At 43.4% G+C, this 13,315-nt stretch overlaps 1 protein-coding gene across 2 annotated transcripts in view; it reads right to left on the reverse strand.

Moving 5' to 3' along the window:
• Positions 1-13,245, reverse strand: part of ZNF268 (zinc finger protein 268) — a 45,274-nt gene extending 32,029 nt beyond the window's left edge. The window contains exons 1-2 of one of the 2 annotated variants that reach the window (XM_039222790.1): positions 13,041-13,245; positions 12,679-12,757 (exon numbers count right to left, since the gene is read on the reverse strand). In XM_039222790.1, coding sequence (XP_039078721.1) covers positions 12,679-12,711 — 33 coding nt within the window. In that variant the 5' untranslated portion in view covers positions 12,712-12,757; positions 13,041-13,245. Of the gene's footprint in view, positions 1-12,678; positions 12,758-12,926; positions 12,997-13,040 lie in introns of those variants that run through there. The other variant, XM_039222791.1, reaches the window with a different exon arrangement.
• Positions 13,246-13,315: the final 70 nt, after the last annotated feature.

Below are 13,315 nucleotides of genomic sequence, written 5' to 3' on the forward strand. Positions count from 1 at the left end.
CATTCTCTCTCTCTCCCTCTCTCTCCCCCCCCTCAAAAATAAATAAAAACATTTTAAAAAAAGAATGAGATCTTGCCATTTGCAATAACATGGTTGGAGTGACAGTGTATTCTGCCTAGCAAAATAAGTCAGTCAGAGGGAGAGAAATACCATATGATTTCACTCATAGGATCCAAGAAACAGAACAAAGGGGAAAAAAGGAGAGAAACCAAGAAACAGACTCTTAACTACAGAGAACAAACTAATGGTTACCAGAGGGGTGGGGTTGGGGAATGAGTGAACTAGGTGATAGGGATTAAAGTACACTTGTGATGAGCACTGAGTAATGTAAAGAATTGTTGAATCACTACATCGTACACCCAAAACTAATATAACACTGTATGTTACCTATACTAGAATTAAAATTAAAAACTTAATGAAATTTAAAAAGAATAAGATATCTAGCACAAGACAAAAAATGCAACAGAAAGTTTTTTAAAAGTCCTCATACACTGCTGTTGAGAATGTAAAATGGAACCACCAGTTTGTTACTCAAAATGCTAAACAGAGAATTACTGTATTACCCAGCAATTCCATCATAGGCATCTGCCCTAGAAAGTTAAAAGCATATGTCCATGCAAACACTTGTACACAAAGGTTCATAACAGCATTAGTCATAATAGTAAAAAAGTGGAAACAACCCAAATGTCCATCAATGGATGAATGGATGGATAAACAAAATGTGGTCTAACTATACAAAAGTTATTCTGCCTCAAAAAGGAACTAAGTACTGATATATGCTCCACATGGATAAATTTTTGTAGCAGAAGTAACTGACAATTGGCTTTCTCGACTATAAGGTAACTGCCTGACAGTAAGTTTTTCATTGTCAAGGCATTCATTTCAAAGACATTCATCTTGGACAAACACATTGCCGGCTACACAAACAGGTAAAGAACAGGCTGCCCCTCTCAATGAAGTTCCCGTTTCCAAAAGTCCTAAGTGAACTACATAATTACTAGCTTGAATGACCCTGCTTTTCCCTGTCTGTGCTTTTTTTGCTTTGTTTTGTTTCAAATTTTCAATGAAATTCTAGTTGGTTAACATAACATAGTGTAACATGGGTTTCAGGAGTAGAATTTAGTGATTCATCACTTACATACAACACCCAGTGTTTTCACAAGAAGTGCCCTCAATACTCATCACCCATTTAACCCATCCCCCCGCCCACCTCTCCCACAGCAACCCTTAGTTTGTTCTCTATAGCTGAGTCTCTTATGGTTTGCTTCCCTTATTTTTCCCTTCCCCTATGTTCATCTGTAATGTTTCTTTTTTTTTTTTTTTTCAGTGAGTGAGAATGTGAGTAGGGGAGAGGACGGGGGGGGGGGGAGAGAGAGAGAGAGAGAGAGAGAGAGAGAATCTGAAGCAGGCTCTACCTATAGAGCCCCATGCAGGGCTCGATCCCATGACCCTGGTATCATGACCTTAGCTGCAAGAGTCAGATGCTCAACTGACTGAGTCACCCAGGCACCTGCATCTATATAATGTTTCTTAAATTCCACATATAAGTGAAATCATATGGTATTTGTCTTTGTTTGACTTATTTCTCTTAGCATAACATACTTTAGCTCCATCCATGTCATTGCAAATGGCAAGATTTCATTCCTTTTGATTGCTGAGAATATTCCATTGTGTGTGTGTATATATATATATAGCCCACTAATCTTCAACAAAGTAGAAAAGAATACTCAATGGGAAAAAGGCAGTCTTTTCAGCAAATGGTGTTGGGAACACTGGACAGCAACATGCAGAAGAATGAACCTGGGCCACTTTTTTCACACCATACACAAAAATAAATTCAAAATGCATGAAAGACCTAAATGTGACAGGAAACTATCAAAATGTTAGAGAAGAACATAGGCAGCAATCTCTCTGACATTGTCCATGGCAACTTCTTACTAGATATATCTCTGGAGACAAGGAAAACAAAAGCTGAAATGAACTATGGGATGTCATCAAGATAAAAAGCTTCTGCACAATGAAAGAAACAATCAGCAAAACTAAAAGGCAACCTAGGGAATGGGAGATGATATTTGCAAATGACATGTCTGATAAAGGGTTAGTATCCAAAATCTATAAAGAATTTATCAAACTCGACACCTAAAAAACAAATAATCCAGTTAAGAAATGGGTAGAAGACGGGTGCTTGGGTGGCTCAGTCAGTTAAGTGTCTGACTTCGGCTCAGGTCATGATCTCACAGTTCGTGGGTTCAAGCCCAGTGTCAGGATCTGTGCTGACAGCTGAACCTGGAGCCTGCTTCAGATTCTGTGTGTGTCTCTCTCTCTGCCCCTTAACCACTCCTGCTCTCCCTCTGTCTCTCAAAAATAAATAAACGTTAAAAGAAAGAAAGAAAGAAAGAAATGGGCAGAAGACATGAACAGACACTTTTCCAAAGAAGACATCCATATGGGGGCGCCTGGGGGGCTTAGTCGGTTAAGCGTCCAACTTTCGCTTAGGTCATGATCTCGCCGTTCGTGGGTTCGAGCGCCGCGTCGGGCTCTGTGCTGACTGCCAGCTCAGAGCCTGGAGCCTGTTTCAGAGTCTGTGACTCCCTCTCTCTCTGACCCTCCCCTGCTCACGCTGTCTCTCTCTCTCTCTCTCTCTCTTCTAGAAATAAATAAAACATTAAAAAAAAATTAAAATTCTTAAAAAAAAAAAGACATCCATATGGCCAATAGACACGAGAAAAGATGCTCAACATCACTCATCACCAGGGAAATACGAATCAAAACCACAATGAGATACCTGTCAGAATGGCTGAAATGAACAATTCAGGAGGCCTGAGTTGCTCAGTCAGTTAAGCATCCAGCTCTTGATTTCAGCTCAGGTCATGATCTCACAGTTCATGAGTTCAAGCCCCGAGTCAGGGCTCTGCACTGACAACACAAAGCCCGCTTGTGATTCTCTCTCCTTCTCTCTCTGCCCCTCCCCGCTTGTGCTTGCTCTCTCTCTCTCTCAAAACAAACATTTAAAACACACAGGAAACAACAGATGTTGGTAAGGGTACAGAAGAAGGGAAACCCTTTTGCACTGTTGGAATACAAGTTGGTGCAGCTGCTCTGGAAAACAGTAGAGGTTCCTTAAAAACTTAAAAAGAGAACCACCCTACAATTTAGCAATTGCACTACTAGGTTATTTGCACGAAGGATACAAAGTACTGATTTGAAGGGGTATATGCACCCTTTCTGTGCTTTAATTCTCATCCTTATATTTCATTGTTTCCAATATATTTATTTATTTTTGAGAGAGCACAAGCAGGGGAGGGGCAGAGAGAGAGGGAGACACAGAATCCGAAGCAGCTCCAGGCTCCAAGCTGTCAGCACAGAACCTGACGCGGGGCTCAAACTCACGAACCATGAGATCATGACCTGAGCTGAAGTTGGACAGTCAACCAACTGAACCACCCAGGCAGTCCATCACCCTAATATTTTAAACTCAGCAATAAAGAGTGAACCTGCAAAACACAAGGGACTCCATCCTCAGCATCCCCCCCAAAAAAAAAAAAAAAAAGACAGAACCCCAGGCCTGAGCTCAAGCTCTCCCTCCTCATGCCCTTGCTGCCTGGCATACCATGTACCCGCCAGGACTTGTGAGTTATAAACCTTGTTTTTTCAAAGTTCCCTGATGGTTGTTGCTGAGATGCATCTTGCAATCATAGGAAGAACATCAAATGCTGGGCTATCCGCAACTCTGACTCCAGTCAGGGAAACGTCTAGAGACTCACCGCATAGGCCCCGGTGAGTGTCGCAGACACTGCTAGTCACCATCACTAATGACAGGCTGAAATCAACACAAAGTAACCCTGAAAACGTGCTACAAGAAACAAGCCAGATATAAAAAGGCCACATCTAGTAGAACTACATGAAATGTCCAGAATTGGTAAACTCCTAACAACACAAAGTAGATTAATGTTGCCAGAGAAAAGAGGGAAGAGGGAATGGAGAGGGACTGCAGATGGGGACAGTGCTTCTTTTTAGAGTGATAATAATGTTCTGGAATCAGACACTGGTGATATTTGTTTAACTATGAATACTAAAAATGACTGCATGGTACACTTTAAGTTTATGGTATATAAATTATGCCACAATAAAACTTGTATATAAAGAGTATTTAACGCCAATGGTTTTTATTAAATTGATGGCTTTGCAAAAATCATCTCATCCAGGTTTACATTCACGTTGCTGCAGGTATTCATTGTGCTGTTTTGAAGTCAGGGCCCTCTCACCAACTCCCAACAACCGCTGCTCTGCTTTCTCTGGGCACCTCATAGACACGGGCTCATACTCTGTACTGTGAATGGCTTGTTTCAGTTGAGGTTTACTCTTGTTATGGCCTGTACCGACAGTTTGTCCCCTTTATTGCTGAACAGTATTCCACTTTATATACCTATCAGTTAACATTTAGATTACAGTTTTGGACTACTGAGAATAATCCTGCCATGAACATTCACATATAAGTCATTATGTAATTTTTCCTTTATCTTGGTTAATTGCTAGAAATCAAAGTGCTGCGCTGTATGGTAGGTTTATTTTTAACCTTTTAAGTAGGATCTGCACCCAACGTGGGGCTTGAACTCACGACCCAGATATCAAGAGTCGGATGCTCTACTGACTGAGGCAGCCAGGAGCCACCGTATTTATTAAAGAAATTGCGAAAACCCTTTCAAAGTGACTGTACCACTTTATATTCCCACCAGCAGTCTATAAATGCTCTAATTTCTCTTTCATTGTCTGCTTTCTGCTTACAGCCATTCTAGTGGGTATAGAGAGATCCCTCATCAAGATGAAATTTCTATTTCCCTAGTAACTAATGATGGTAAGCATCTTTTCATGTGCTTATTTGCCATCTATGTATCTTCTGTGGTGAAATGTCTGCTCAAATCCTTTCCCCATTTTTAAACTGGGTTGTCTGCATACTGAGTTATGTATCCTTTATATATTCTGAATACATTCCTCTGTTGGGATATATGATTTACAAATATTATCTCAGAGTCTGTGACTTGTCTTTTCATTTGCTGAAAGAAGGGACTCTGAAGTGCACAAGTTTTTTACTTTGATGTATTAGTCCAATTTATAATCAAAAGCACAATCTATATAATAGCTTTCTCTTTTTTTGTAGACCGTGGTAATGGAGGTATAGCTAAGAACTATGGCCTAACCCAAGGTCATGAATGTTTTCCTATGTGTTCCTTCCAGAAGTGGCATAGCATTTGCTCGTATAGTTAAATCTATACTCCATTTTGAGTTCATTTTTTTGTACTGGATGAGGTAAGAGTCAAAGTTCATCTTTTCAAAAAAAATTTTAATTGTGGTTAAAATATACAAGACATAAAACTTATCTTAACCATTTTTAAATGTACAGTTCAGCGGAATTAAGTACGTTCACAGTGTTACATAGTCATTACCACCATCCCCTCCCAGAACCCTTCTCCTCCGTAAGACTGAAACTGTATCCTCTGAACATAACTCCTCACTCTCCCCTCCCCTAGCCCCTGACAGCCATCACTCTACATTCTGTTTATGACTCTGACAACTCTGAGAACTCATATAAGTAAAATCATGTAACGTTTGTCCTTTCATGACTGGTTTATTGCACTAAACACAGTATCCTAAAGGCTCATCCATGTTACAGCAGGTGTCAGAATTTCCTTTCTTTTTAAGGCTGAATCATATTCCACGTGTATCTGTATTAGCATGTGTGCGCGTGCACACACACACACACACACATTTTGTTTATCCATTCGCCTTTCAGTGAACACTTACATTACTTCCACCAAAAAGAGAGCAATTAGTAATTCTAAAAAAGTGAAAACTCTGTAATTTAAATCGGAAATACCAATATGAACATGATTCCAAAGATTCCTAAGTCTGCCTAGTGAAACGGCCTAGAAGCAATGACATCCCAGGATCAGTTGTGGTCTCGGAGCATATTAACCTACTAAAAAGATATCAGGTTCCTAGGAGGAAAGGTGGATTTCAGATTTGGGACAGGAATTAATCAGATGAGCCTAGAATATCTTGTTGGTCCCAAAAGTGAAGAAGACAAGAAGCCAGCTAAGACTAATAGAGTCATTTCAAAAGAGCTCAGGGCCAAGCTGAAGAGACCTCCTCTAGCCAAAGCGGGGGCAATGTAACCATCTCAAAGAGTAAAGACTGCAACTGATTGAAACTAACTGAACACATTAAGATTTACGAATTTCTTAATCATACTCAAATTAACAAGAAGAAAATCAAACAAAAAACTCCTTGCTGTCATCAATGGAAGTAATTATGGCATCAACTCCCTAGGGAACCCTGGCACTTAATGGGAAAGAATTAAGCATGTACCCCGTCGTTCCTATTCAAATTCAGGACAGGAGTGAAGCAGCTGTAAGCCAGCTTCATGCAGTCCTGCAGCCTGGGGCTCACATCCAACCTCTAAAATGGGAATAAACTGTCCCTGACAATAATCAAAAGCAGATTGGGGTGAGAGATACCTTGATGGCTCAGTCAGGTAAGCATCCAAATCTTGATATCAGCTCAGGTCATGATTTCATATTGTGAGGTCACGGGATCAAGCCCTGCATCGGGCTCCCACGTTGAGCCTGGAGGCTGCCTGGGATTCTCTCTCTCTCCTGCTTTCTCTTCCCCTTCCTTGCCTATACACACTTTCCCTTTCTCTCTCAAAATAAAGAAACTTAAAAAAAAAAAAAGCAGATGGGAAAAAACCAAAACTATATGCACATCTTGAGTAAGGTACCTTCATCCTGTACCTTAACTTTTTCCTTCAAAGAATTTTTCAAGCACAGTGACCAGCACACAAGATAATGAAACTTTCAGAAAGTAAGATGACAGAAACAAAACTAATAAAAGTAAAAACAACAACAACAACAAATAAAACAGAAAGAAACAAAGCCAATAGACACTGGAATCAATGAACACTGACTATAAAGCAAATATCTCATTATATTCAAGGAGATAAAGGCAAACTTTACAATTTGGGCAGGAATTAGATCATGATTTAGCAAGCATATTTGAAAAAGAAAAGGAATTAATAGAAACGGAAAAAACATATTAACCAAAATACGTTTAATTGCAGGTTAGAATGAATTAGTCAAGTGAAAGACAAATTAGAAGAATTTATCCAGAAAGTAGCTATTAATTTTTCTAATTTTAAAGCAATAAATAGTATGTATAACTTCCAAACCTCTGTAGAGAGAGAAAAGAATAAAGGCAAGACAGAAGAAAAAACAAAAGTTAAAAAACCCAGATCAAGTAGAGCAAATAGAAAGCAAGTAAAATAGTAATTTAAACTCAAACATATCAGTAATTGCATTAATCATAAAGTGTTCCAGTCAAAATAAAAAGATTGACAAATTAAAAACAGTGAATTTTAAAAAGACACATCTAAAACATAAAGATACAAAAGGATACAAACAATAAAACAACTAACCAAAAAAGGAAGCTCCAACAGCTCTACAGACATAAACAGGCTTTAAAGTAAAAAAGAATTCCTAGAAATAAAGGTGATTCCCCAATCATTAAAGGCTCATTGCATCAGGAAAACGTACTTTTAAGCTGTTTGGAGAGGATGAGTAGCTTGCTCAAAGTCAGCCAAGGAGGGGTGGCTGGAATTCAAACTAGCCACCAACTTACATCATCTCTCCCCTCCAAGCTCCCAACAGCTAAGGACACAGCAGCTGGGGCCCTCCTGTCCCTGAGCTCCAGGGCTGTCCCTGCCCCCCCCTGCCCCCCACTGCTGCCAGCACCTGCACAAGCGGCCTTCTCTGCCTGAAACCGTACGTCCCTCCACTTCACACAGCTAATTCTAGAGATCCTTTGAGAGTACACACTGTTAACCATCACTCCCTGGGCTTCCTTCTGCCTCAGCTCCAATCCCACGGCTGCCTGGACTGCACTCTATGCCCCTCTCTGAACTTCCTGGAAGACGTGAGATCTCTGTGGCCAGGGCTGCCTCTGACCTGTGTATCCTCAGTGCCAAATCAATGCCTGGAATATATAAACAGGTGTTTAGTAAGGGTTGTTAGTTTAGAACAAGTAATTAATGAATGAACATTGCCACATTTTAACCTTTAATTCCCCAAGAGGATCAGTATGGGGAAAGCTAAAAACATACAGTATGGGATATACAGGGGCACCAGCCAACCTTCCTCAGAAAGGCCTTTCTAGCAGAATTCCCTTCCCTCCTCCAAGCTCCAGCTCACATCAGTCTTGAGTCCCCAACTCGCTGCACTACAAACTATGAACATCAGCAGCATGTCTGGACGGTGATGGCGACTGACAGAAGTCCACGGGAGCACAGGTCCCAGAGAATCATGCACTGGAGAACTAGGGAGACAAAGTTCACTGACATAAGTAAGTCAACTCCCATTTGAGAGGAAGACCAAGAAGGCCTTTCCCATCCCCTAGGAATGGAGACTCACTATAATCGAATTTGTAATAACCTACTTAAAGGGGGCGTGGGGGGAGTGCCAGTGGAAGAAAGTAGCCAAACAACTAAAGTGAGTGAAAAAACAAAACTTGCCGATACGAGCTCAGCATCCTCAGAGGAAAGAAACAGGGATCTAGGGGTTCATGAGGCCCCAGTGAAATGCCACTTCCCACGCTCACCTCCTTTTGCTCTGAATTCATACTTATCAAATAGCCTTCTAGTTACTAAGTATCACCTTGATACCTATAAGAAGACACCCAGAATATGGGCCCAGTATATATGTCAGGGGAAAGGGTCTCCTCTGGTGTACACTGTATATTATATCCTTTCAGCTTTCAGCCCATGCCTGGGTGAGGTCATCTATGTTTAGAAAGAAACCCAGTATCTATCTATCATTCCCCAGAGACTGGGCCACACCCACCCACTCTGCCCAGGGCATGGCTACATACTTCACTGGTAAACTATTAGGGCTCAGAATGCTGGAATCTGTGTCCTGAGAAATTCCCAGCCTACATCCTGAAACAGTAGAGTACACTGGCCAAGGAAATGGGTGTGAAGCCATACAACCGGAGTTTAAATCGTGACTCTACACTGACCAGAGGTATAATCTGGTTCCTAACTAAAGGCATTAAATAATATCTACACAAGACTTAGCACCACATCTCACACATAGTAAGCACTGATTATCAACATTTGGTTGGAATGGTAAAAAATACAAGACTACTTAAAGAAAATAAGTCACTCTGAAAAACGTCAACTGGCTAAATCAAAGTGTAAGCTAGTTCTCAGAAGAGGAACCTACTTTCAAACAGCCTCCAGTCTGTCCAGTTTCTCTATCTCTACTGTCCTAGAAAAAAACCTCTGCCACCTCTGGTCTGCTGTGACCTAACTGGCCACCCCTTTCCCACCACGGTGTCTATTCTTGCCCATCTGCAACCCATTCTCTACTCAGCAGCAAGAAGGGTCTTGGAAAAACCTACCTACATCATGTCGCCCCCTTTCTTAACACAATACCTTCGTAGCCTGACCTGGACTCTGGCCCCCTCTGTGTCTGCTCCCTTCCCTTCCCCCACATCCCCAGTCCCACAGGCCTTCCTCCCATGTTACAAAAGCACAAGACTTCTCCTACCTCATGACCTTGGCAGAGGCCGTTCCCATCCTGTTGCTATTCCACCTGATCCTCCCAGGGCTGACCTGCTCCTGGGACTCAGACCTTGATGTAATATCACCTCCTTAGTGGGGCCTTCTCCAGTCACCCGATCTTTGACATTACCAGTTTTAATTCTATGTATAACTCAACTCTGACATTTTCTTTTTACTTGAGCAGTTTCTTCGTTTACTTTGTCATCTGCCTCCCTCCACCAGAACGCAAACTCCCCAAGAGCAGGGATTCTGTCAGTCTGGTTCAACAGCACACGCCCAGGACCTTGCAGGAGGCCTGGAACGTAGTGGGTGCTCAGCAAATATCTGGAGAATGAAAAAATGAGCAAACATTAAAAAAAACCCAAAGTGTATGGTTTCTAACTATTAGGATGCTCTTTATCTTGAAAGGGTGAATACTGTCACGTTAAGAACTCGGAACTGCGAGCCTCACTTGCATGGGTTTGAATTCTGTCTTCTATTTACGTGCTGTGTGACTTTGGCAAAACACTGTTCCCTCTTGTTTCAAATGAAGCTAACATCAGCACCTTCTCATGAGGCTGCTGTGAGAATTAAGGTTTGTATGTGTAACATAATTAGACCCATGCCTAGGACATAGGAAACACTATGTAAATGTTAATTAGCAATGTTGGAAAGCTTTCTTTATACAAGTCCTCTGCATTTTTTAGGTTTATAGCAATTTTATCTTTCTTACTACCACTGTAAATAGGATAATTTCTTTCGCTGTATTCCCTAAATTGGTAACTATTTATGAGGAGGAAACCGACTGATTTTTAGACTGATTTTGTACCCAGGCAGCTCACCGGATTGTCCCCCAGCTCCCACTCTCTTCCCACTGCAGCAGAGCGACTGCCCTAATTCTACATCACTGTGCCCATTCCCATCTCTACCGCCACCTGCCGCTCCTGTTCCACTCTTTCACCTTCTTTCCCTGCTGAACATGCAGATATTCACCCTGTTTTAGAAATATTACCAGCAACACACACCACTACCATCACCACTAAATCCAATTTAAACTTTCATGACCTAACGTTACTTGACTTCCCTGGGACATTTCTCACACGACCAGTGCTGAGGTTTTTTCACTCTAAAACACAAGTCTCTTATCTTCTCTCATCTCTTTGGGGCTCCCGCCCAGTCTCCAGCCCCTCGGCTGCTGCCTTACCTTGTCACTCCCTGGGTGCTGTCCGCAGTCCGCTCCTCATCCCACACACTCTCTTTGGGCTAATGTGGCCATATCTAATCAGTGCAACCTGTCCAGATCTTTCTCCTGAGACACATGCTTACTCACTTGCCCCCAACAAGGGGGAGGTCCCATCCATATAAAAATGTCCATCCCTTGGGGCGCCTGGGTGGCCGACCAGCTCAGGTCATGATCTCACAGTTCATGGGTTCGAGCCCCGCATCGGGCTCTGTGCTGGCAGCTCAGAGCCTGGAGCCTGTTTCAGATTCTTTGTCTCCCTCTCTCTCTGACCCTCCCCTTCTCACACTGTCTCTCTCTCTCTCAGAAATAAATAAAACGTTAAAATTTAAAAAAAAAAGTCCATCCCCACCCCCACCCCCAGGCCAAAGCAACTCCAACAGTCCTCACTGACCCCGGGAACGCTGCCGCTCCCAACCCAGGCCCCCAGAGCAGAATTCCAACAGCAATTCCTGGCTCTCCCACCTCCCTCACAATCAGCACCCAACTAGTTACCAAATCCAGTTGCTTCTGCCCCCCCTTTTTTAAATAAGTGTCTTCTACATATTTAAGAAACTTGCTTATTTACTAATTTATCTTACGGAGGTAGAGTTGATACACAATGTTGCATTAGTTTCAGATGTACAACAGTTATTCGATAGTTCTATGTTATGTCGTGTTCACCACAAGTGAAGCCACCATCTGTCACCATACATTATTATAATACCACTGAGAACATTTCCTACGCTGTTCCTTTTATCCTCATGACTTACTTGTGCCTCTTTACCATCTTTCTTCTCAAAACTACTAGTTTCCTTAAACCCTGTCTTCTCTTGCCCACTGCAGACTATTCCAACCCAAAGTCCTTTGTGAAATCATTCCAATAAATCTTTCTCCCCAGAAGGATAAAAACCAAGTTTTTAATATGATCCTCAAACCCCTCTATGACTCTGGCCTTTTTTTCTTTTTTCTTTTGGAAAGAGAGAGAGAGAGAGACCACATGCGTGAGAGTAGGAGAGGGACAGAGGGAGAGGGAGTGTGAATCTTAGGCAGCTTTCGTGCCCAGCGCAGGGCTCAATCTCACAACCATGAGATCATGACCTGAGCCAAAATCAAGAGTTAGACACTTAACTGACGGAGCCACCCAGGCGCCCTGGCTTCATTTCTTAATATACATTCCACCACTACCTACAAATCCTCAGCAACTCTAAAGTGATCAAAATTCACCAACATACTAAGTCATTTCAAGCTTCTCAAATTTGCATGTTGCCTCCTTTTCCCAGGGTGACCTTCAGTCCCTTAATTCACATTCACCTTTCAAACCTCAGTTAAGAATGTCTTATTACTCAGCCACGGAAGGAGTACCCTTACCTCCAAACTGGCCCTCCGCCGGGTGTCCCCATGCACTGTGCGCCGTTCTGAGCACCTACTAACCTGTCACTGGGCCTCCAGGTTCTCTCGTCCACCGGCCCCACCAGACCTCTGCTCTTACAAAGCAGGACAACAACTTCTCTCTGCACTATCAGCACCTGCCTCCGCGTCCAGCAAACACAAGACAATCAAAACTGTTGAACAAGAGAATAAACGAGAGCCAACTTTCCTAAATGAGGCTCAAAGACATAAGACATATAAGACGTTAGAGATGATAACCCTTTAACTCAAATCTGAGCACAAAATAGGCAGGAAAGAAACTGAAAGCTGTAAATTAGAAGTCTGATAGGAAGTATTCCTGGACGTCTAGCATCTTCTACAGGAGGACCAGTGTCTTGGAAGAAGAGAGGAGAGAAGGAGCTCAGATCAACTCTCACCCCGGCAAAGATGGAGTTCAGGGACCGCTTGTCAGAAAGGAGAGGAAAACCCTACTTACCCAGATGGCAGCTGTCCGGACCCTGGTGGCCATCCCCACGGTCAGGTCTGTGCGTCCCGCGGGTGGCAGGACCCGAGGGCTGCCCGAAAGAAAAAGAAACATGAAGGATCTCCCCTCCGTTCCCACCCTTAATCACGGGAGGCCCTCCTGCACCCAAAGAGGGAGGGTCCGGGAGCCCCGCACCCGCCCTTTCCGCCACCGAGATTCCTTCCCGCGTGGAGCCACGCGGTTCCCCGCCTCCCACGCACCCCTTCCCAGCACAGCCGCGATCGGGTCAGGACCCTGTTCCGAGTCTGGGCAGGAGGGAGCGAGGTCCCACTGCCTGCAAACGTAAGGAACTGGGCGCGTCCGGCTCCACTAACCCCTCAGCGAGTGGCCCCGGGACGGGCTGCCTCCGCCTCCTGGAGCTGAAGTCCAATTGGCTCTGTCCTCCCTTCTGATTCTGCGGCTGCCGGCCCGCGTGCTTAGGTCACGGCCCTCGGGGGAAGGTGCGGCCAGCCCCCTGCAGCTCCGGTCACCACCGACACGCGGAACTGACACACACCGCAAAACGAGGTTCTTCAGGCCGGGGCCCAGCCAACCGCGACTGTTAGGGGCGCACAGGAAATGCATCAGTGCGACCCCGGCACAGAGCGAA

This window comes from Hyaena hyaena, unplaced genomic scaffold, assembly GCF_003009895.1.
Source record: "Hyaena hyaena isolate Hyena2069 unplaced genomic scaffold, ASM300989v1 scaffold_1186, whole genome shotgun sequence".
Classification (NCBI taxonomy): Eukaryota; Metazoa; Chordata; class Mammalia; order Carnivora; family Hyaenidae; genus Hyaena; species Hyaena hyaena.